We start from the raw sequence: 24170 nt of genomic DNA on the forward strand, positions 1-24170 counted from the left end.
CAGAAGGCAGGCTCAGAAGCCTCAGATTTTTATTCTGGTGACAAACTGGTCCCAGGAAGAATTTACAGCAGACACAGTAGGAGTGGGCGTGGGTGCACCGAGCTGCCACGGGTCACACGGTGGCTTCGCCCTCACCAGCCTCCTCATCCTCCAGCAGGCTATAGCTCGCATGGGTCTGGCAGGGCCTCTGAAGTGGATGGGCCAGCAGCTTGGCCATGCAGTTGTGCAGCTCGAGGGCCGGCCCAGCCAGTGCCACCTCATACTTGTAGCTGGTGCCCTTGGTGTCCAGGCTGCCCATGAAGGAGAATACATCCTGCGGGGGGCCAAGGAGAGGCTGTTCAGGGTTGGCATTAGCCCTCAGAGGCCCTCCCTGCCCCTGGAGGTCTTCCTAGAGGAACGGGCATCTACAGCGGGTCCTGAGGGGTGAAGGTGAGTTGGTCAGGCCAGAAACTACTAATGCAGTCAGCAAACATTGGCTGGCACCCACTGGGCAGCCAGGACCTGGGCACTCTAGAAGCCCAAAGTGCTGGCAAGAGAGGGCTCAGTGAGTAAAGTATCTGCCAGGTAAACGCTCGGTCCTGAGTTCAAAACCAGAACACATGGACAGCTGAATGCAGCAGGACATGACCTTCATCCCAGTGCACTCCCTTGCAGGGTGGCCACCGTGGCAACAAGAGACTCTGCTTCAAACCAGAGGGGAGGGCGCAAAAGGGCCCACAGCAGCACCTGCCACCCGCATTTCCTTGTCCTTCAAACTAGTCCGGAGTTTTCTATGAGATAAACATTCTACCCTGCAGGGAAGCTCCTTAGGCAGGAAGGCAAACAACTCCAAACAGCTTCAGGAAGTCCCTGAAACTGAGCAGATTCACTAGGCCCCTCCCTGCTGAGGTAAGGAGCTCCTCTGAGACCAGCGGCCTGGAGAAGTTTAGACCAGAGTTACATGGACTGGACACTCTTCAGCCTGCAGACTGTGCAGTGTGCTCCAGGCTCCCAGCCTATGAGCTGTCAGCCCTGCTGTGTGGGCTTTGGTGGTGCAGCTGTCTGTGAGTCATTTCTGCTCCTATAGGTGACCCCTCACCCTATTCCTGTAAGCAACCCCAGTAAGTTCACTGGTTCATCAAGCTGGACGTCGTGGTGTCCGTTGGACTTTGGTGTGCCGTGGGCTCCTCTCAAGGGTGAGTGTTGTCTGTCGAGGAAGTCTCCATCACGTCACAACCCCTGCCTCAGCCTTTCAGGTGCCTCACTCACAGGTGTGCATGGGTGTGTGCGTACATGTGTGAGAATGTGTCTGCATGTGCATGTGTGTGCCCACATGCGTGTGTGCATGAACAGGTATGGGGGTGTCTGCATGCACTGAGTGCAGGCGTGTGGAAGTCGGGATATAACCCCTGGGAGTCAGTGCTCCCACCATGCTGGTCCCGGGACTGAGCACGAGTCCTAGTGCTTGCCTGCCCTGCCTTGCAGTCTGTAAACTGAAACTCACAGATCTTAGTGACCACTCACAGGGCGAGTCCGAGGATAGGAGGCAGTGAGACCTGGAGAAGTTGGGAGGGGAGGGCGCTTCAGGCAGCCGGTGTGGCTGGCTGCTAAGGCCACAGCCTCCCAAGTCAGTCACCACCAGCTCAGAGTGGGATGTAGGAAGCAGCTGTTAAATGACTGCCGGGGCAGGTCCAAGTCAGACTCCACTGTGATGTCTCTCTCACCTTCCACCTCCTCTCGTCTTCCTTCTCCTCGGTGCCATTGTGGATGCAGACGATGTCGAAGAAGAAGTAGGGACATTGGAGCATCTTCTGCAGTGAATGAGAGCAGGGTGGAGGTGCACTTCAGCCTCTGTGGTCCTGGGAGGTCCCTTTTGGTGTCTAACCACTGTCCTCCCTTCCCTCCAGGCTTACCTTCATGGGCTCAGTCAGGGAGAACTGGGGCTGGCAGGGAGGGCGGCTGTAGACCAGGATGGTGCGCACGACATAGGGGGGCGGGATGGTTTGCACATTCTCTGTGACTGGCAGCTCAGTTTTCTGCTGGCTGCAGAGGGAGACAGGGAAGAGCTGGGTCCTCAGCCACCTACCAGCCCTGGCTGGAACCCCACCTATCACAGCTGAATCCCACAGCCACGATCCTAGCAGCCCTGCATGTTAAAGCCAGGGCCAGAGAGACAGCGCCGGGGCCAGAGGCACCTGCAGTCAAGTCCAAGGGCCTGAGTTTGATGCACAGACCACAGGAAGAAGCAGAGGATTCTCACAAGTTGCCCCCAACCCACACAGGCACCGTGGCACATGTGCTTGCACACAAAATAAATACATAATGAAAACCGTATGACTTCTTTAAAAGCCTTAACAAATTCAAGCCCCACCGCTGGACACAGAATCTTGTCCCGGGCTGCCCCCCATGCCTTCCACATACACACACACACACACACACACACACTGGGCAGCCTGGAGAAGGAACCCAAGACATCCCCACTCCGGATGACCACTCACATGAGACTGAAGAGACCTTCTAGATCTGAAGGGACGCTAAGGACGAGGTGCCAGCTCGGAGGCAGGGGGCCTTCCTGACCTGGATCCCGGGAGATGATGGGCACCTCTGGGGCCAGGCAGTGTGACCCCTGGCGTAGGCAGTATGACCCCTGTAGTAGGGAGTGTGACCCCTACGTAGGCCGTGTGACCCCTACATAGGCCGTGTGACCCCTACATAGGCCGTGTGACCCCTGGGGTAGCCATGTGACCCCTACATAGGCTGTATGACCCCTGGGGTAGGCGTGTGACCCCTACATAGGCCGTGTGACCCCTGGGGTAGCCATGTGACCCCTACATAGGCTGTGTAACCCCTGGGGTAGCCGTGTGACCCCTACATAGGCCATGTGACCCCTGGGGTAGGCACATATTCCCACCAGCACAGCACCTCTCTGAGCCCGCTGCCTCTCACTCATCATAAAGTAGATGGTGGCCTTAACCCCCTGCAGACCCTCTAGGGCTCTGCTCTCCTGCCACATCTACTGCCTCCTCAATTCTGTGAAAGACAGGGTTGTGACTTTCCAGGTAACTGCATGCCAGCCCTGCTGCAGTGGAGCGTCCCCTGGATGAGTCACGCTGGCTGACACCCACCCCTCCACCACTCTGGGCAGATGCCAGGGACTCTGGGCGGCCTGGGTTCTCGGTGGCTGTGGGTTTGGCATCACTGTGGATTAAAGCCAGCTTTCCATCACCGCTTTTTTGGGGGGCGGAGGGGTGATTTTGTGGTTTTGAAACGGAGTCTAGATATTTGTTGGTAAAGCTGGACTCTAACTTGGAATCCTCCTGCCTCAGCTTCTGAGTGCTGGGTTGACTCTCCCGCACCCCAACACCTGGCCGCATGTTGGGTCTTGTATGTAAGTCCTATAATATCATACATGGAATATTCTATTTGTGATTTCACTGGGCAAAACCCCTGAGCTTTGCTGGGGCTGGGATTCAGGTGCAGTGCCTGCAGCAGCTCAGCGGTCATGTAGCTGAGGGTTCCTCTCCAGCACACTGTCATCTCAGTGCTCAGGAGGTAGAGGCAGGTGAATCAGGAGCTGAAGGCCATCCTGAGCTACACGGTGAATTCAATGCTAAGCTGGGCTAAATGAGAAATAGTCTCAAAAATATATTGATAAATTTGATGTGAGGTGGTGGTGCACGCCTTTAATCCCAGCACTCAAGAGGCAGACACAGGTGGATCTCTGTGAGTTTGAGGTCAACCTGATCTACATAGTGAGTTCCAGGACAGCCGGGACTACATAATGAGACCCTGTCTCAAAAAACAAATATTTAAAAATAAAGAATTAGGAGCATGGTTCTGAACCATTGCCATTCTACTCTCAGGATGCCGAGGCAGGAGGATCATGGATTCAGCCTGGGCTACACAGCAAGGTCCTGTGTCAAAACCCAGCACCTATAGAAAAGTGCTGACTTCAGAGTCTGGAATGCTTTGGGTTCTGGTGCTGTGTGTTGGAGGGAGCCCACACCACCACTGAGCCCCCATGGCAGAGGCGCTATCTGGGGCCGGGGACTGTGACAAGGATACTGAACGTGGAGCAGGACGCCGTCTCCAGGTCGTACAGGCAGCTGCAGAGCTCGCGGGGGTCAGAGGTCAGTCCAGACAGCTGCGGGAAAGGCAGAGTCTCAACACTGGGGTTCCCGGCCCCGAGGTCTCCCAGAGTCCCGGTCAGCCCCGAGCCTCACCCAAGCAGGGTCGTCATTCACCACGACCAGTGCAAACTCGTGGCTCTTGTCAATCTTGTGCTTCGTGCGCACAAACATCTCAACCATCTTCTGAGACACGTTCAGGGCGTTTGTCCTGGAGCTGGGAGAGGCGGGGTGACAGTGGCAGAGCTAGTCTTGGTTGTCAACTTGACTGCACCTGGAATTAACTAAAACCCAAGGGGCTGGGCATGGTTGGGAGGAATTCTGTCCTTTTTTCTCTTTTTCTTTTTTTGGTTTTTCAGGACAGGGTTCCTCTGTGTAGCAGCCCAGGCTGTCCTCGATATCACAGAAATTCACCTGCCTCTGCCTCCCAGGTGCTGGGATTACAGGCATACGCCACTGCTGCCCAGCTGAGACACTCTTTTCTTAATTAAATCATCTGAAGTGGGAAGAGCCACCTTCCATCTGCGCCACAGCCTCTGCTGGCAGCCTATGTAGATGACACGGGTGAAGGGACACTTGGCTCTGCCTGCTTGCTCCGGCTCTCACTAGCAAGTCCATTCCTTCACTGTCATTAGGGCCTACGTCTTCAGGACTGAGACCAGCTGAGACACCCAGCCTCATGCACTGAACAACTTTTCTCTTAGTAGACTGCCACTGTTGGAGTAGCTGGGCCACAGCCTGTGAGCCATTCTAATAATCCCCTTTATAAACATATATATATATATATATAATTGTGTATGTATACACATTCATTCATCAGCTTTGTTCTTTTAGAGAACCCAGACTAATACACCAAGTTAGCCTCAAACTCACCAAAAGTGCAGACTAGCCTCAAACTCACCATAGAGTGCGGGCTAGCCTCAAACTCACCACAGAGTGAAGGCTAGCCTCAAACTCACCATAGAGTGCAGGCTAGCCTCAAACTCACCATAGAGTGCAGGCTAGCCTCAAGCCTGCTGTGGAACCCAAACTGGCACCCAAATTACTGATTGCCCAGACCCCCTGATTCCTCCATCTCCACCTCCCAGTGCTGAGATGGCAGGTGTGTGCCACCGGCTCCTGTGGCCTTATTCTTATCCTACACAGAGCCCTGAGGCCTCTCCAAATGTGACACCTGCTACAACTGCCAGGGGCACACAGAACTCGACAGTGGTCTGCCCCATCAACCTGAGCCCCCACCACACACACACACGCCGGTATCACTAGGCTCCTAAGAGTGTCACACATATGGACAGAAGCCTAGAAGGCCACAAGCCCTGAAACTGTGTTATGCACACCTGGATCCTACTGGGTAAACAAGGTCCCTATGCATTCTGAGCTGCCCATATTCAAGCCCAGTGCCACCGTACCCATTAAAGGACTCCAGTTTTGGCACAGACATCTCCTCTGAAAGATCCAAACAGATGATCTGAAACACAAACAGAAGACAGAGAGTATAGGATAAAACCAGACAGAGATAGGACAACTAGGGTGGGACCCAGTCAGTGCTCGAGAGAGGCTGGGGGCGTGGCTCAGGGGTGGAGCCCCCGCCTAGGATCACCAGTGAGGGGCTGGGGGCGTGGCTCAGGGGTGGAGCCCCTGCGTAGAACCCCCAGTGAGGGGCTGGGGACGTAGCTCAGGGGTGGAGCCCCAGCCTAGAATCTCCCAGTGAGGGGCTGTGGACACATGTGGAGGTCCAGGTGCCACCCATAAAAAAATATGTATAAACCACCAAGTGTGCAGTGCTCCTGGAACCCACAGGAAAATGAGGTAGCAATTTAGAGACTCTCACAAGGCAGAAGTGCCCTGTCTGAGGACCCCATCCCTGCATCTCCGACCAAGACATACCACCTTCTCTGGACAGTTGACCCGTGGTGTTCGAATCTGGACCTCAGGTGCTTGTGCTGGTACCTGCCAGGGCTTGGGCCCGGCTCCTGGGACACTGGCTGCTCCATCATCTGCACTGGCAGCCTCACCCTCGCCCTCGCTGCGGCTGCCCACGTTGGTCTGGGCTCCCAGAGCCCGATCCTCGGCCCCCTCAGGGTTGGAGCGAGTATGAGGCCTGGGCTCAGCTGTTGGCTCCTCCCCTTCCTCCTCCTCTTCTTCCTCCTCCTCCTCGGTGGGGCTGTTGGCCTCAGCCACCTCCATGGCTCCTGAGTGCTTGGATGGAGAGGGGATAGCGGAAGCCAGGGTCCTGCTTTAAGAGTTTTTAAAATCAACTGGTTACTAAAGCCAGAAGCTGAGCTATGAGCCCCTTGCTGCTCTCTGATGGTTGCAGAAAGGCTCCCTCAAGAGTGAGGTCAGGACAGATTCAACACAATGCCCAGCAAAATCCCAGCAAAATTCTTCATAGATCTCGAAAGAACAGTACTCAACTTCATATGGAAAAGCAAAAAACCCAGGATAGCCAAAACAATCCTTACAATAAAAGAACTTCTGGAGGCATCACAATCCCTGACTTCAAACTCTACTACAGAGCTACAGTACTGAAAACAGCCTGGTATTGGCATAAGAACAGACAGGAGGACCAATGGAACCGAATAGAAGACCTGGATATCAATCCACACACTTATGAACACCTGATTTTTGACAAGGAAGCAAAAAAATATCAAATGGAAAAAAGAAAGCATATTTAACAAGTGGTGCTGGCATAACTGGATATCAACATGTAGAAGAATGAAAATAGACTCATATCTATCACCATATACAAAACTCAAGTCCAAATGGATCAAAGACCTCAACATAAAGCCAGCCACACTGAACCTTATAGAAGAGAAAGTGGGAAGTACACTTGAATGCACTGGCACAGGGAACCACTTCCTAAACAGAACCCCAGCAGCACAGACACTGAGAGAAACAATTAATAAATGGGACCTCCTGAAACTGAAAAGCTTCTGAAAAGCAAAGGATATTGTCAACAAGACAAAATGACAGCCTACAGATTGGGAAAAGATCTTCACTAACCCCACATCAGACCTCTGTCTGATCTTCAAAATATACCAAGAACTCAAGAAACTGGACACCAAAAGAACACATAATTCAATTAAAAATGGAGTACAGGCCTAAACAGAGAACTCTCAACAGAGGAATCTAAAATGGCTGAAAGACACTTAAGGAAATGTTCAACATCCTTAGTCATCAGAGAAATGCAAATCGAAACAACTCTGAGATTCCATCTTACACCTGAAAGAATGGCCAAGATCAAAAACACTGATGACAACTTATGCTGGAGAGGTTGTGGGGAAAGGGGAACACTTCTGCATTGCTGGTGGGAATGCAAGCTGGTACAGCCCCTTTGGATGTCAGTGTGGAGATTTCTCAGAAAAGTAGGAAACAACCTTCCTCAAAACCCAGCAATACCACTCTTGGGTATATATCCAAAGGATGCTTAATCATGCCACAAGGACATGTTCTCAACTATGTTCATAGCAGCTTTGTTTGTCATAGACAGAACCTAGAAACAATGTAAATGCCCCTTGGCCGAAGAATGGATAAGAAAAATGTGGTACATTTACACAATGGAGTGCTACACAGTAGAAAAAAGTAACAACAGCTTGAATTTTGCAGGAAGATGGAGCTAGAAAACATTATTTTGAGTGAGGTAACCCAGACACAGAAAGACAATTGTCACTTGCACTCACTCATGGGTGGTTTTTAAACATAAAGCAAAGAAAGCCAGTGTTCAAACCACAATCCCAGAGACCTTAGACAACAATGCCGACACTGAGAGACATAGATCTAATCTACATGGGAAGTAGTAGAAAGTAGAAAAAGACAAGATCTCATGAATAAATTGGGCACATGGTGACCTTGGGGGACGGTTGAAGGAGGGAGGGGAGCAGAGAAAAATGTAGAGCTCAATAAATAAGAGTGAGGCCAGGAACCACCCACAGGTGAAGTAAATAACAACTTCTTCATTTTCCTTCTTTTTTGTTTGTGACACAGTTTCGTGTAGCCCAGGCTGGCTGCTACCTCACCTACATAACATACATGGTTTAGAGTGACCTGGTGACCCTGACCCTCGGCATCCACCTTCTGCATGTTGGGATTGCAGCACCATACCCGGTGTGTGTGGTTCCCAGGGCCTCATGCATGCTGGGTAAGCACCCCACCCACTGAGCCGCAGCACTCCATCCAATGAACTGTGCCCCAGTCTTAGCTTTCCACCTCTTGTAACAGGGCAAACACTGTCTCTGCCCTTCACTGGGCCAATAAACACAGCTGCCTGGTCACCGGAAATACTCAGAGATGGGTATTTGACCCAGTAAGGCCTTCGGTGGCTCCCGCACCTGAGAGTTCCAAAAGACAGAAAAGGAAAAGAGACCTAATGAGTTTGCCAGGCTGGGAACATGCAGTTGAAGGCTTTTCAAAGCCCCCCTTTCCCCTGGGGCGGCGCCTGCGCGAAGAGACGCCTGGCTGACCGCCTAAGCCACTTCTGGGCGCCTGGAAACAGTTGTACCTGAAGCCTTTCCTGAGCGCCCCACTTGCCTTGCTGGCTTTGGCGAGCTTGTGTCTGGGTTTCTGTCGCCCGAGGCTACAGCGCGTGAGTGACTGGATCGTGCACGAGAGCGTGGCGCGGCCTCGGGTGGTCAGGTCTGTGGGAGGCAGACGCCCATCCAAGTCGCCGATGGACCGCGCAATAGATGCACGTTTCTTGCGGTGGCTCCGACTCGGGACTCCACAGACCCCAGCTCCTCAAGCAGAACGAACGTAGAGCTGCAGCAAGCCGGATCAAAGTTTGGTCACAGCGAAACAAAGCTCGCGCGCGGTCACACAGCCAGGGTCCACTCTGCAGCCTAGGTACCGCAGCCAGTCAGTCACAGGATTCTAGATAGGCGCCATCTTCCTGGCCGGAAGTTTGTGCGGAGTTGCCGTGACGCCTTCTGGGAAATGTAGTTCCAGGAACCTCAGGGTCTGGACGCTGATAGGCTGAGGCGATCCCGGAGATATAAATTAGAGTATAACTGGCGGGAGTGAGGCTGAGGTAGGGTACTATTGGGAATGGGTGTGTTCCGGAGTTGATTTAAGCAAGATTGGGCGGAGCTTGTAGTTCTGGCTTCATCAGACAACAGTTGTCAAAGATTCTGCTGTGATAGGGCAGGAGACTGACCTGGGTGGGGCTGATTGATGATTGACAGGATAAGGTTTGGCTTGGGTTTGCCAAAGGCTCTCTTAACTATTTATTTCTGCTCATTTGTTTGTTTGTTTATTTATCTATATCTATCCACCTATTTACTGATTGATTTTTTGAGGCAGGGTTTCTCTGTCTTAGCTGTCCTGGAACTCTCTCTGTAGACCAGGCTGACCTTGAACTCCCAAGTGCTCTCTGGCCCCCAAGTGCTGGGATAAAAGGCCTGTGCCACCTCCACCCGGCTTATTTCTGTTCTTATTTTACATATGTTGACACTCATCCAATACTATCGCTAAGGGGGCTGATAGCGCCCAGCTGTCATTACAGCACCCCAGAGATCAGAAGATGAAGATCGGGTGTTCAAGTTATCCCGCACTATATAAGACCCTTCTAAAAACCAAAATGGAAAGAAAAAGTAAAAAGAAAAGCCAGCAGACACACTGTGGACAGGCTCCATGTCCCACCGGAGCCTTCTGACACAGACAAGGCAGACAAGTAGGGCTCTGTGGGAACAGCAGTCCTTGCTGAAGAGAAACATTGTGGCGTGGTGAACAGAGGCAGGCACCCCAAACCTGAAGACCTGACTCAATCCTGGGGACCTGCATGGTGGAAGGAGAAGAGCATGTAGCTTACCCACCACAAACACAAATAAAAAAAGCAAAGGCATGAAAGACGTAAGTTTATTCCAATGCTGGAGCCCACACCTACAGGGTTTTGTTTTAGAAACACATAAAAATAATAATTAAAAAAGACATTACAGTGGAGTGAGCCCCTCTGAACATGGGGACACAGAAAACCTGAGGAAACGGAGGCACCAAAGGTTTGGAATAAGAGGGTAGCTGGTATCTTGGAGTGGGACAAGAGTCCCCTACCCCATCCTGTCCCTGTTCTGTAGGAAGCTGACATCCTGGAGAAGGAAACAAGACAATAACTGTCCATGTGACCAGGGCAGGGACCTTCCTGTTTCTCAGCGCCTCCCAGACCAGCCTTGGCCAGTGCAGCCTCAGTAGCCAGGGTGACCTGAGATGTGCCCCGGAGCTCAGGCCTTTCCCAGGGTGCCCTGGAGCAGAGCGGAGGGTGGAGACACACACACACACACACACACACACACACACACACACACACACACACATGGAGAGAGAGCCTGGTGCTAGGAGAGTCCTGGGAAGAAAACAGATTCTTGGGATCCCTATCCCACACCTCCATAGGGGAGAGGGGGACACAGATAAGAGCAACACCTTCAGGCAGCTGAGAGAAAAAGATTGTCAGGTAGGGAAGAGGGCGAGAGGTTGGGGCAAATGGACAAGAGTGGGTGCCGTCAGTTGAGGCAGTCAAATATTCAAATGTGTTCAATCGATGCAGTTGACCCAAAACTCCTACGGGGGAAAACCAAGGATCCAGGCCGACAAAGGGAATCTGAGAGCAGGCTGTGATCAGGGGTGGAAGAAGCCATGAGTGCCCGGGCCACACGGCCCCGAAGTCGCCGAGGGAGGCATCCTCCACCCGTAAGTGCGCTCCTCTTCCTGCTGTGCCCAATTCCATGGATCCTGGAGCCCAGGAGTGAGCCTGCTTCACTCAGAACCTGCAGTGGTGGCGAGCAATCATTCTCAGGGGGAGCTGGACCTGACGGCCGAGAGCTTGCGGGATGGGGTGTCATTTGCAGGGGGAGCTGGAGTCAGTGGCGGAAAGCCTGCAGGATGGGGTGTCTTTTGCAGGGGGAGCAGGACCCAGTTGCTGAGAGCCTGCCGGATGGGGTGTCTTTTGCAGGGGGAACTGGACCCAGTGGTTGAGAGTTCAGAGGAGGCGGAGGCCACCAGTGGGAGCTTCGAGACCAAACTCAAGCTGCTTCCGGAACACCTTAGTCCTGACCTGCAGAGACCCGGGAGCCGGTAGGATGAATTTAGTGCTTCCTATTCCAGCAGGTGCTCCTCACAAAGCTGCCCACCCCCACATCTGCCTTAGCTTCCTCTTGCCTCCTCTCCTCCATCCACTCCCTTCCCTTCCCTTTCCTCCTCAGCCACGCAGCTCACTGCCTGCTCACCCTTCCCAGGGACTCTGAGGTCTAGCCCCAAAGTCCCTGCTGGGCTTCAGGTGGCTGGGGTCCCGATTGTCTTCACAGGCCTGAGGATTGTTATTGTGTGGGATCCCATGGGGCCCTAGCCTTGAAGCCAGAAGAAGGGTGCAAGGCTGAGGTGGAAAGCCCCCAGAGCCCGTGGGCAGCCATCCCGGATAGTGGCCCTGCTGAGGCGTCAGTAGCCAGCGTGTTCCAGACCCTGCAGAGCAGGCTAAGCTCCCTTGAGGCCACCGTGGCCGCCTGGCGCCACCACTCCCTAGGCTTTGCAAGGCCAGCGGAAGGAGAAGACAGTGGCCAGGGGGCACCTGGGTCCTTTGGTGGTCAGGAAGAAGCCGGGTCTGGACAGCAGGAGGCAGCTCGCCTCATAGAGAGGAACGCCTGGCTGCGTCTGGCCCTGGGCAGCCGGGAGGAGGAGTTGGTTTGCGCTCAAGCTTCCCTGCAGGCTGCCCGAGCAGAGAAGGAGACCCTGCAGAAACAGGTGAGCTTCTGACTGGGGACGGGCAGATTCTGCCTCCAGAACACATTTGTTCAGTCAACAAACCGATATGGAGCAATGAAAACCATGCCAGAGAAGGGACCAAGGAAGACAACAAAGTAAAAGAGGGGTCTCGAGGCCCAGAGTGAAGGTCAGAAGGAAGCCAGGCAAGGTGCACCCCATGAGCTCAGCGCTCTAGAAGCTGAGAAGAGGCGATCTCAAGTGAAAGACCGTTCAGCCACTCCGAGGTCAAATTCTCCAGTGTAGATTGAGTTGAAGCCAGCCTGGGTGTCCATTTTTTTTTCTGTTTGTTTTTTTAAAGGTTCTGAGTACCTTGGCGGTAGAGGGCTTGCCTGAAGAGTGTGAGGCCCTGGGCACTGCGTGCGCGCGCGCGCGCGCGCACACACACACACACACACACCACACCAAATAATCCTGTTTTAGGGTTTCTTTTTGTGATAAAACACCACAGCTAAAAGCAACTGGGGAGGAAGAGGGTTTTTGTTGTTGGTGGTTTTTTTTTTTTTTTTTCCCATCTTAAAACTCTGAGGGAAGCCGAAGTGGGAGCTCAAGGCAGGGACCTGGAGGCAGGAGCTGATGCATAGGCCATGGAGGGTGTTGCTTCCTGGCTTGCTCAGCCTGCTTTCTTATAGAATCCAGGACCACCAGCCCGGGAATGGCCCCACCCACAGTGAGCTAGGCTCTCCCACGTTAGTCATCAAGAAATGTCCGCAGGTCTATCTGAGGGAAACATTTTCTCAACTTTTAGTTTTCTCTTCTCAAATGACTCTAGCTGATGTCAAAGTGACAGAACCAGCACAAATCCTGAGGTCACTGTGGCTGGAATAGAGTTGGGGAGATGGCGGCAAGTGGGGGACCACCACAGTATTCAGGATGTGGCGGGTGGAGCAGGATTTACCGCTGTGTTTTGTGTGTGGTGGGACCGCAGAGGGTTCTGCGTCCCGAATGGAACTGGACCTGCTGCAGGTGCTCCCTTGCGCCATCTGCTGACTGTGGGAGGAACAGTCTGGTGGTAGACCACGCCCCTGATGGTGGGGGTGGGGTGACAGCAGGGAAGTGGCGAAGGGGACCGGAAACGGGCAGGTGATGGGAAATGTCAAACCCAGCTATAGTGGGACAAGCCTGCAATGCTAAGAACTTCAGAGGCTGAGACAGGAGAATCACAATTTAACAGTAGCTTGGACAAGATAAGCAAACATTGTCTCAAAAGAGAATTAAAAACAGACGGGCAGGGTGCAAACAGCGCCCTGCCTAGACTCCTCTGCTCTTAGCTTGCTGAGACTCCTCTCGCCAACACAGAAATGAAATTCTCCTTCCAGAGTGTGGTGGCGCACACCTGACATTCCAGCTGCACGCAGGGCCCACGCCTTTAATCCCAGTACTTGGGAGGCAGAGGCAGGTGGATCTCTGTGAGTTCAAGGCCAGCCTGGTCTACAAGAACTAGTTCCAGGACAGGCTCCAAAGCTACAGAGAAACCTTGTCTCAAAAAAACAAGAAAACAAAAGAGAGAGAGAGAGAGAGAGAGGGAGGAAGGGAGGGAGGGAGGGAGGGAGGGAGGGAGGGAGGGAGGGAGGGAGGGAGGGAGAGCGAAATCCCAGCTACACGGGAGACTGAGGCAGATGGATGGCTTGAGTTGGGGAAATCCAGACAACACAGAGAAACACTGAGTCTCCTAAAAATTTAGAAAGGAGAAAAGAGCAGTGGCTGCTTTTCCAGAGGATCCACGTTCAGGTCCCAGAACCCACTTGACAGCTCACAACTGCCTGTAACTCCAGTTCCCAGCAACCCAACACCCTCACACAGACATGCATGCAGGCAAAACACTGATATACATAAAATAATAAAAATAAATAAATCCTAAAAGAAGTGGAACTGTCCCTCCTCCACCCCCTGCTAGTAGCTGCAGTCCCCAGGATGGGGGGTGGTAAGTGTTGAGTGGCAGCTGGGGACCTGTCTTGGGTCATATGGACAGGGCTTGGCTGGGTTCCTGCTGCTGACAGAACTGTCTGTCTGTGAAGCCACAGTCTGCTCCTCCATCACTGGCAGGTGCGGGAGCTGGAGGATTCCCTGATGCAGCTTGAGGCTTCCCTGCCCACCCCCCTCCTCAGAGCAGGGTGTACAAACAGCAGCAACTCCAGCAGTTCTGGGGCAGAAGGGCAGCTCTGGGCACCTCAGGTGAGCCTGAAGTCTTCAGAGTCTGGGCCATAATGTCCTCTGCTTTTCCAGTGTGGGGTAAGCTTCAATGTGTGCTCTATGGCTTCCCTAGTGGTATGTGACAAAACTCTTCCTGGGGAGACACTGTACACATCAACTCACCCAGGTAGGGAGCCGTGACAAATGAGAGTACAGACACCACCAAAGTCCACCAATGAGTTTATTGGGGCTACATATAGGATCATGAGTGAGAGGTTACATACATGAGCAGAAATGACTCAAAGACAGCTGCATCACCAAAGCCCACACCAACATGGCTGACAGCTCACAAAGCTGAGAGCCTGGAGTGCAATTCACAGCCTGAAGGCAGCTCAGCAGATTGAAGAGTGTCCCATCCAAGTGACTCTGGTAGCTGGTCTGATCTCTAGTCTTCTTTGCAACTAATCAGCTGGTCTCAGAAGAACTTTTCTTACCCAACAGAGAGGAGCCTAGTGAATCTGCTCAGTTTCAAGGATTTCCTGAAGCTGTTTGGAGTTGTTTACTTTCCTGCTTAAGGAGATTAGAATGTTTCTATCTCAGAGAAAACTGTTACTACAACACATAGTATCTGAAAAATCCTAAACAGGGCCTGGAGAGATGGCTCATTGGTTAGGGGTGCTAGTTGCTTTCACAGGGGACCAGGTCCAGTGCCCAGCACCCACATCTCACAACGATCTGTAACTCTAGTTCCAGGGATCTGACACCCTCTTCAGGGCTCCACAGGCACCAGGCAGGCACATGGTACACAGACAAACTTGCAGACAAACATCCATACACTTAAAATTAAAGTAAAAAAGAAGAAGCTTAAATCACTAATTTTCTGCTTAGGGGCCTGAGACGGAAGGACCATGACCAATAACTGTAGTGAGATCTGTCTCCAGATAAAACAATAAGCATTGGTGAGGTAGCTCAGCTGGAAAGAGCAACTGCTGCCAAGTCTGATGAGCTGGATTCAGTTCCTGGAACTCCCAGAGTAGAAACAGAGAACTGATTTCCACAAGTTGTTCTCGGACATTGATTCATGTATCATGGCACAAACTTGCATACATCCCACATGTGTGCACTCACATACATCTAAAGCACAAACCAAAGCTGAAGTTGTGTCTCAGTGATGCAGCAGGTATATAGCATGTTCCAAGGCCCTGGTTCTACCCCCCCAGCCCTGCCAAAACAGAAGATGATGAGTAAATCAAGTCATGTCCTCCTGGCAGGACTCCCCCTTGGCTCACCCTCTTCTCCAACGCCTCCGGAGTGACTCCAGCACCCACATCTTTGGGTGCCTTTCCACACAGCCTTCAGCCCCTGAGACGCACCTCATGGAGGACCAGATGGGGCAGCTCCAAGGGTGAGTGACTTGAGTCACAGCTGCTGAGCTTTTAAGGGCACCATGCCTCCTGCCCCTGGGTTGTGAGAGAGATGGAGGGGAGGAAACTGGGCTCTGGCTGATTGGGCCCTCACTCATCTTCATTGTTGTCCTTCTTTGGAGGCAGAAGCATTGAGAAGTTGAAGTGCTTCAACCGCCTCCTGCTGGCTGTGCTCCAGGGTCACAAGGGCCGCTGTGAGAGCCTTAGTATGCAGCTGGGCCAGCGGGAGGCTGAGGCCACAGCCCTGCGCCTGGCCCTGCAATACAGGTCTGTGCCTACTGCAAATGATGGTGGTGGCTGGGAGTGGGGCAGGGCTGCATCCCAAGATGATCCTATGTAAAGAGGGACATGGGACCTTCAGAAGGCACATGTTCTGACCCATAAAGTATGTAGGGTGGGGGCTGTCTTTTAGTGGTTTGTGGTATTTTTATTTGAGACAGGGTCTCACTGTGTAGCCCAGGCTGGCTTTGAATCCACAGAGCTCTGCCTACCTCTTACTGGGCTGGGACTGAGTGCTGAAACACTCAGATCCTGTCCCACAGCGAGGATTGTGAGGAGGCATATGGAGTGCTGCTCACTCTGAGGACTGCTGGAGCTGGAGCCACCAAGAGTGACCTGCAGGCTGCAGAGACAGAGGCATCTAGGCTGCTAGTGGAGAAGGAAGCCGCTATGGATGGAGAGATACCATGGCCCAGGTACCCTCAGTGGTGGTTAAGTTTGCCTAACACCAGGTGTGGCAACACAAACCTTTGATCCCAGCACTCAGAAGGCAGAATTTGAGGAGGTCAAGGCCAGCCTGGTCTACATAGCAAGTTCTAGGCCAGCCTGGTCTACACAGTGAGATTCTGTCTCAAATAAATAAATACAACACCAAGCATACAAGCAAATCACCACGTAGTCTCATATAGATGCATAGACCCTGGTTTCAACCTCTAAATCTGGGGGGGGGGGGGGGGGAATCAGTGAAAAAAAAATTATTAAATTTTGGATCTTGACTTCAGAAGTGTCGATCCATCCTGGCAACAGGAAGCAGAGAGCAGTGCTCCAGGAAGTGCCCAGGCGTGGTGTCGCCCTAAAGCAAGGAGGCACCATAAAGCCCTGTGGGGGCCTGGCAGGGTGAGCAATGCACTTTATTCTGCCGTCTGTCGCGGTACCTGTGAACTCACTGCAGAGAGCGTCTCAGCTGTCCGTGCAGCCTCAGTGTCCAGTGTGGACTGTGCATACCACAGAATTACATCCAAACTCCCCTGGTGGTCTAACTACCATCTAGGTTCCTCCACCTTGCTATGTATCTGACCCTCTCGCCTCCATCTCCTGAGAGCTGGGATGTTTAAATGGTGATGGAATGGAGCCGCATGCATGCTGGGCAAGCTCTCTGTGGGCTGAGCCCCAGCACCTGCCATATTATCTTCTGGAAGACTGTGCCGTGGAACAGTTGTGTAGCATGATCTCCCTCCTGTCTCCCGTAGCCCTGAGGGCAGCAGTGTGGACAAGCCTACACCACAGGAACTGGCTGCTCAGCTCCATGACTATATCCAACATCTCCGGGAACGCTGGGCTCTGGTGAAGATCCCCCCGGCGCTCAGCTCTGACGCCACACCCAGGCCCACTATGCCCCACGCAGAAGCAACAGTGCAGGCCATTCTGGAAATACAGCCTGGCCCAGCCCTGCCCCGGCTAGAGAAGTCTCAGATCCAGCAGGACCTGGTGGCTACTCGGGTAGGAATGTGTTGACAATGTCACAGCACACTCTTGATGATGTCAGTGGAGACCAGAGGCAAGCAGGGTTTCCCTTGGATGGCTGTCCCACCCGGTCCTGCAGTCATTCAGTCCCAAAGAAACACGGAGGCTTATATTAATTATAAACTGTTTGGCCTTTTAGCTCAAGTTAATTATTAACTAGCTCTTACAACTTAAATTAACCCATAATTCCTGTCTATGTTTAGCCACGTGGCTTGGTACCTTTTATCAGTGAGGCATTCATTTGAGTCTGGCTGGTGACTGCATCTCTTCCTTCCCTCTTCCCAGAATTCTCCTAGTCTGGTTGCCCTGCCAATACTTCCTGCCTGTCCACTGGTCAATCAGCATTTTGTTAAACCAATATGAGTGACAAATCTTTACAGTGTACAAAGCATTCTCCCACAGCAATAGGTAGTTGGCTTCTTATAGGAGGAATTAGAGTTGAGGAGGGTTTTTTGTTTGTTTGTTTTTTCCAAGACAGGGTTTCTCTGTAGCTTTTGAGCCTGTCCTGGAGCTAGCTCTTGTAGACCAGGCTGGTCTCGAACTCACAGAGATCCGCCTGCCTCTGCCTCCCGAGTGCTGGGATTAAAGGCGTGCGCCACCACCGCCCGGCTGGAGTTGAGGTTTTGAGGGATGCATAGGAGTTTCTCCTCCTGATTAGGTTTCCCTTAAGATTCTGTAAGTTGCCTTTGTGTTGCTGTTATGAAATCCCTGACAGGAACAAGTCCAGCAGAAGGCCTGTTCAGCGTGGCTGGCAGTGACAGGGGCCCGTCCATCATCAGGCTGTGACTGTGAGAGCCTGAAGCAGCTGGCCACATTGCTTGTGTCTGCACTTAGGAGGCGAGAGGAATGAATGCAGCCCAGGACCCCAGCCCCCACCCACTACTCTAATTTAGATACTTCTTCGCAGGTGTGTCCACAGGGTTGGGGTGATTTTAGATCCCATCAAGTTGACAGCCAAGATCAGCCATTGCAAGGGGTGTTCCCAACATCCTCTTCCCAGGACAACGAGTTCCTGGGGCTGGGGGCAGGGTGGCTCCGTAGTAGAGCACTTGCCCAGCACAAATGAAAACCTCCTTGCTCCCCGACCCCTTCCATGAAAGAAATGCAGACCTGATGGTGGTACATGCCTGTCGTCCCAGCCCTTGAACCGAGCTCCATAGTGACATCAGGTCTCAAAAGTATATAATAAGAAAAAATTTAAAAGATAGAGAAATGGAGAGATGGCTCAGTGTTTGAGAGTGCAGGATGCTATCACTGAGGATCCGGGTTCAGATCCCAGCACTCATATGGAAGCTCACAACTATTCAACTCCAGCTCCGCCGTCTCTGATGCCCTCTTCTGGCCTCTTCCAGCACTACACTCGTGTGCAAACCCACTTAAACAGGCACTCTAGCCCTGGCTGGAACTCTCTAGGTAGACCAGGCTGACCTTGAACTCACAGAGATCCACCTGTTTCTGTCTAAAGTACTCGAACTAAGGCCTGCACTATTCTGTCTGCCTGCCATAAAATAAATTTCAAACAATAAAAAGATTTGAGATCTGAGAAATTCTAGTCACTTCCACAATGTCATTTCCCGGCTGTGGCTTTTACAAGAAGGCCATGACGCAGATCAAGGTGTTTTCCTGGCCTCCTGACTCTTGGCCCCTGCAGGACAGTCTGGGGGAATTGATGCTGCGGCTGCAGCTGTCCCGGCGAGAGAAGCGAGGGCTGGAGCTGCGGGAGTCGGCGCTGAGGGCCCAGGGCCCCGCCCACCTGCTGCTACTGCAGCAGCTTCGCTGGGAGCGGACTCACCTGGCTGGAGATGGCAGCAGAGGAGGTAGCAGCGAGGATCCGAGCAGCGAAGAGGAGGACGAGGAGGAGGATGGGCAGCAGCACTACCAGGTACTGTGCCCACCGTCGAGGCGCCTCTGAGCATCCTCCTGCCCAAAGAACAAGCGGTAAAGGCACTTGCTGCTGACCCCAGGTCAATCCCCAGGGGTGCAGGTCTTCTAACTGAAGTATGAAAAATAGGGGCGGGGGAGCGGATGGAGCAGTGGCTCAGTGGTTAAGAGCTCGGGCTGCTTTTCCAGAGGACCCAGGCTGGATTCCAGCACCCACACGGTGTTCACAACCGTCTGTAACTCTAGCTCCAGAGGGTCCAACGACCTGTTCTGGACTTTGGGTACATGCTACACAGACATAGGCTTGTAAACACCCATACACAGAAAATGAAAATCAATGAAACTTTTAAAATAACAAAAAATAATTAGAAATCAGGAGAGAAGGATTACTGAAAATCTTGGGGTGCCTCAGCAGAGCTGGGAAATCAGGGTCCCTTTGTAGGTTCTTAGCTCCATTAAAAAAAGTAATTTAAGGGGCTGGAGAGATAGCTCAGAGGTTAAGAGAACTGACTGCTGTTCCAGAGGTCTTGAGTTCAATTCCCAGCAACCACATGATGGCTCACAACCATCTATAATGAGATCTGGTGCCCAGAACACTATATATATAATAAATAATTTAAAAAAAAGTAATTTAAGAATGTAGCTAAAAGAAACTCAATTTATTAGAATTTGAAAGGAAAACCCCAGGGCAGACAAGCTCCCTGAAGGGAGGAGGGGGATGCACGAGGGGGGTGGCAGCTCGTGGTCCGGGGAGCTTTAGTCCTTAGTGAGGAAGCTGAGTCACTTAGGGTCTTAAAATGCAGTGAGGTTCTGGCAATATCCAAAGGAAAGGAAAACAGTCCTGAGTCATCCTCAGAAGGGGGAACCCCCAGACCTCATGGAGATGCTGGCATGTGTGTCCTATCCTTTGTGCGTGGGCCCACATAGTGGGAAAAGGACGATACCCACGAGTTGTCTTCTGACCGTCACATGCACACTGTAGCACATGTATACATGCACATACAACATTAGTAAATAAGTACAATAAGTAGTGTAATAATAAAAATCAATCTGGCCAGGTGTGGTGGCGCATGCCTTTTAATCCCAGCTCTTGGGAGGCAGAGGCAGGCGGGTCTCCAAGAGTTCAAGGCCAGCCTGGTCTGCAAATCGAGTTCTAGAACAGCCAGGGCTACATAAAGAAACACTGACTTAAAGAAAACAAAACAAAGCCCTGACTGGAAACAGAGCGCCTTCGATGTCCAGCCTGGGCTAAACACAGCATACACATTGTCTCTTTTCTCCTGTCCACTTCCCTTAGGGCCCTCCTGCCCTCCCCGGCGGCCAGATGGGCAGAGCGTGGGATTCTGAGACCTTGTCCCAGGAACTGTCGGCATCCCTCGCCCGGTGTGTGTCAGGGCCCGGTTTGGTGGGGGGTAAGTGGGTGTGTCGGGAGGAGAGCGAGTGGGTTGGGAGTGACTGGGATGGTCTCTATCACCCTTGCAGGACAGTGGGCCTTCGGGCACAGCTGCTATCCCTGCGGCAGCAGCTGGAACAGGTGGCTCAGAAGGGCCGAACCCGACGTGCTCAGAGTGCAGAGCTGAACAGAGAGCTGTGCAAGGCTCACAGGTAGGCCTCTTCTGTGCCAGGCTCACAGGTAGGCCTCTTCTGTGCAAGGCTCACAAGTAGGCCTCTTCTGTGCAAGGCTCACAGGTAGGTCTCTTCTGTGTAAGGCTCACAGGTAGGCCTCTTCTGTGCAAGGCTCACAGGTAGGTCTCTTCTGTGCAAGGCTCACAGGTAGGCCTCTTCTGTGCAAGGCTCACAGGTAGGCCTCTTCTGAGAAAGGCAGCAGCGAGCCCGCAGCCCCTGCCTTTAGTTCAGACAGGCCTGTGACTCTCCCCTCCCCCGGCAGCTCCCTGGTCTTGGCCTTCAGAGGAGCCCACCAGAAGCAGGAAGAGCAGCGCCGGAAGTTGGAGCAGCAGATTGCTCGGATGCAGGCCCAGCAGGTAGAGGAGCTGACAGTGCTGACAGCCACCGCCAGAGCCCTGGAGAAGCCCGGGACTCCACAGCCAGGCCAGACTTTCCTGTAGAACCCAGACCAAGCTTGCATGTAACATGCAGCTGTGGCAGGCATGTCATAAAATGTCTTGTCAGGGGCTGCAGAGATGGCTCAGCAGCTCTTGCAGAGCACCCTAGTTCAGTTCCCGCTCTCCACAGCCACAGTGCCTGTAATGTCAACTAGGAGGATCTGTCTCCCTCTTCTGAACTCTACAGGCTCTACAGTGATGCACACACACACTCTTAATTAATAAGTAAAGCATCCTATTGTGACATCATACCATCTGTCCTTTGTCCCTTGTGGCCAGACCACCTTCTGAGGAGGTGCTGAGTTTCCCAAAGGGGGACAGAGATGGGAAGCGTTCAGGTTAGAGGTGTTCCCAGGGGTGCTGGGGAAGAGGACTCCCAGACTGCTTTGGGACCTGCATTTAGAGGAAGACAAGGGTGGGGTGGTTGCTCATAAGTAGGTCATGTACTTGAAGCCCTCAGAGCTGCCTCTGCCTGCCCATCCCACCAGCCTATGCTGAGGAGGCACTGGGTTCCATCCCTAGCACCGCACACAAAGGGAAGTCTGTCCCTGCCTGTAATGCCAGCACTTGGGGTTCAAGGCTTTCCTCGACTACATAGTAAGTTTAAGGTCAGCCCGGACTACATGAGATAGCATCTAATAATGATGATGATGAAGAAGAATGAGGAGCTGGAGAGGTGGCTCACTGCTGCTCTTGCTGCTCTTGCTGAGGACCTTGGTTCCATTACTGGTATAATGGCCCACAACTGTCCGTAACTTCAGTTCCTGGGGATCCAACACCCTTTTCAGGCACACACAAGGTACACAGACACAAATGCAAGAAATCACACATACATATAAATATTTTAAAAAATGATGACTGAGGGGCTGGAGAGATGGCTCAGAGGTTAAGAGCATCGACTGCTCTTTCAGAGCCCTGAGTTCAATTTCCAGCAAACACACGGTGGCTCACAACTGTCTATAGTGAGATCTGGCGCCCTCTCCTGGTCTGCGGGGACACATGCAGGCAGAACACTGTATACATAATAAATGAATAAATCTTTTAAAAGGTCCTAATGAATGAATAAGTAAATAAAACTAAAAATGGGACTAGAGAGGTGGCTTACTGGATAATGGTGGCTGCTGCTGAGAATGACAGTTTGAGCTCAGTTCCCAGAGCCCACATAGGTGAACTAGAGAGCAGACCCACAAAGCTGTCCTCTGACCGCTACACAGGAACCACCTGTGTTTCCACAAACGCTATTTTTTAGTTGTGTTGGGGCTCAGCAGTTAAGAGCACTTACCTCTCTCTCTCTCTCTCTCTCTCTCTCTCTCTCTCTCTCTCTCTCTCTCTCAATTTTTTGAGACAGGGTTTCTCTGTGTAGCTTTGGTGCCTGTCCTGGAACTAACTCGCAGATCCTCCTACCTCTGCCTCCCGAGTGCTGGGATTAAAGGCGTGCGCCACCACTGCATGGCTCACTTACCACTCTTTCAGGGAACTAGACTTTGGTTCCCAGAACCCATGTCTGGTGGCACCTCTGACCTCCTAGGGCATTTACACACAGACTGAGTGCGGACACTTGTCACACGGTGACATTGCCACCCTGGACTTGTGCGGAGAGGAGGTCAGGAGGAAGGGGGAATGTTTTATGTGTGTAATAGCAGCTGACTGACTGGCAGTGTACCCGCCACAGCCCTCACTCTGGGGGCTGGGATGGGGTCCAGCTGTCCCCTCCAGCCTGAAATCCTAAAGCAGGATTAGTCTGGGGGTGGGCCCTGCAGGCCACACCTGTGCAGGTGTGCTGACCAGCTGTCTGCCCTCAGGGGACAGCCACAGTGCCCCAGGGCCGTGAGCCCGAGACTGAAGCAGTCACTGGGGCTGGGGACCTGTGTTTGTCCCAAACTCTTCCACCCCCTGCTGTGAGGCAGGTTACCTTGCTGGTGTGTGGGGGCGTGGGGGGCAGGGTCCTTCTTTCACTCTCCCCCCTCCCTACAAATCTTTGGTCCTCTCATGCCACCTTGTAGGTCCCTGGAGTTGAATTCAGGTCTACAGGCTTGGCAGCAAGCACCTTTGCCCACTGAGTAGACAACGACATTTTAGCCACCAGTTCATTAGTGGTCAGCCAAGGTCGCCTGCTGGGGTGAGGGGCAGGTTCCCAGCAAACAGTGTCTGGCTGTTCCCACGAACATCCCAGCGGCAGATGGGCCCAGTGTCTTTGTCCCCAGGTCCTCAGCAGCCACAAGGTCAAATGTCACCTCAGGGCCTCGGGCAGGGGTTATGGGGGCGTAGCTAGGCCCTGCCCACCCTCAGTCGGGCCTCAAGAGAGAGGGGGTGGTGGGGACACTGGGACAGGGGCTGTACTCTCCCACCCCAAACTCTCCCTTCCCTTAGACTAGCCCCACAAAATTTGTTCGGGCTTCTGTGACCCAGTCCCCCTTCCCATGGCTTTTCTCCTAAGCCCCCTGCCCCACTTTTAATGGTTTCTCTGAGATACTGCCACCAAGGATTCTAGAACAGTCCAGTCTAGGACCCCTGGCCTCACCGCAAACAACCATGACTCCAAAACTATTGTACCTCCGGGCCCACCCAGGCTTTGTTCCCACTAAAGCAGAGCTGTTTTAATCAGATTCGTGGGAAATCCTTCCTGCTTTGTGTATTTGGCTTGTCACACAGCGCCCAGACAGAGTCTTGGGGGCGGCAGAGGCGTGAGCATCGCTCTTCCTTTAACCCCCCACCCCGCATGTGTAGTCTCATCTTGTGGGGCGACTTTCACAAGGCCCCTCAGGGGCAGAGGACTAGTTAAGAGGGCACAGGGAGTCCCAGCCGCTAGCCCTAGTGGCCACACTGGACCCAGGCCTGCGCAGGAGGCAAAACAGGCCTGGCGGGCAGAACCATGACTCAGAGGTGAAAGGTCACCCCGGGAGGGGCTTTTCCAGACAGTTAACGGGTTAAACGTTAACAGACCTGGAGTTAGGCCTCAGCTTCCCACCTAGACCTCCAGCATGAAGGGAGATTAATAAATGCTTGCCCTGAAGGTGCCCTGCATACAAAGGGTGTTTAATAAATGCTTGCTCCCTAGAACTTGGGTCTAGAGAGGGAGG

At 52.7% G+C, this 24170-nt stretch overlaps 2 protein-coding genes across 10 annotated transcripts; one reads left to right on the top strand and one right to left on the bottom strand.

Annotated features, from left to right (window-relative positions):
* Positions 1–12: 12 nt before the first annotated feature.
* Positions 13–9096, bottom strand: Babam1 (BRISC and BRCA1 A complex member 1). 7 transcript variants are annotated; one of them, XM_038325878.1, is made up of 10 exons: positions 8605–9096; positions 8313–8434; positions 5994–6342; positions 5516–5574; positions 4203–4323; positions 4045–4123; positions 2478–2502; positions 1893–2022; positions 1704–1790; positions 13–313 (listed from the first exon to the last, which is right to left on the bottom strand). In XM_038325878.1, the coding sequence occupies exons 3-10, from the start codon at positions 6291–6293 to the stop codon at positions 113–115; spliced, it is 1002 nt and encodes a 333-aa protein (XP_038181806.1). In that variant the 5' UTR covers positions 6294–6342; positions 8313–8434; positions 8605–9096; the 3' UTR covers positions 13–112. The 7 variants fall into 7 exon arrangements, with proteins under 7 accessions (XP_038181806.1, XP_038181801.1, XP_038181800.1 ...); XM_038325873.1 differs by having other exon boundaries at positions 5994–6339; positions 8208–8434; XM_038325872.1 differs by having other exon boundaries at positions 8208–8434.
* Ushbp1 (USH1 protein network component harmonin binding protein 1) lies at positions 8338–21341 on the top strand. 3 transcript variants are annotated; one of them, XM_038325870.1, is made up of 13 exons: positions 8338–9950; positions 10639–10781; positions 11044–11165; positions 11396–11828; positions 13893–14021; positions 15251–15384; positions 15530–15670; positions 15946–16098; positions 16873–17122; positions 18798–19028; positions 20325–20410; positions 20510–20632; positions 20916–21341. In XM_038325870.1, exons 2-13 carry the CDS (start codon positions 10728–10730, stop codon positions 21091–21093), a joined length of 2034 nt encoding a protein of 677 aa, XP_038181798.1. In that variant the 5' UTR covers positions 8338–9950; positions 10639–10727; the 3' UTR covers positions 21094–21341. The 3 variants fall into 3 exon arrangements, with proteins under 3 accessions (XP_038181798.1, XP_038181797.1, XP_038181799.1); XM_038325869.1 differs by lacking the exon at positions 8338–9950 and adding an exon at positions 10058–10545; XM_038325871.1 differs by lacking the exons at positions 8338–9950; positions 15946–16098 and adding an exon at positions 10058–10545.
* The last annotated feature ends 2829 nt before the right edge of the window (positions 21342–24170 follow it).

The sequence above is a fragment of the Arvicola amphibius genome, chromosome 4 (assembly GCF_903992535.2).
Source record: "Arvicola amphibius chromosome 4, mArvAmp1.2, whole genome shotgun sequence".
Lineage (NCBI taxonomy): Eukaryota > Metazoa > Chordata > Mammalia > Rodentia > Cricetidae > Arvicola > Arvicola amphibius.

Coding starts and splice junctions, on each gene's coding strand:
- Ushbp1 (XM_038325870.1), top strand. CDS start 10,728: ATGAGTGCCCGGGCCACACGGCCCCGAAGTCGCCGAGGGAGGCATCCT. Junction 11,166..11,395: donor CTGCAGAGACCCGGGAGCCG/GTAGGATGAATT, acceptor TTGTCTTCACAG/GCCTGAGGATTGTTATTGTG. Junction 14,022..15,250: donor GGCAGCTCTGGGCACCTCAG/GTGAGCCTGAAG, acceptor TCCTCCTGGCAG/GACTCCCCCTTGGCTCACCC.
- Babam1 (XM_038325872.1), bottom strand. CDS start 8,239: ATGCATGAGGCCCTGGGAACCACACACACCGG. Junction 6,343..8,207: donor CTGGGAACCACACACACCGG/GTATGGTGCTGC, acceptor AAACTCTTAAAG/CAGGACCCTGGCTTCCGCTA. Junction 5,575..5,993: donor TCAACTGTCCAGAGAAGGTG/GTATGTCTTGGT, acceptor TTTGTGTTTCAG/ATCATCTGTTTGGATCTTTC.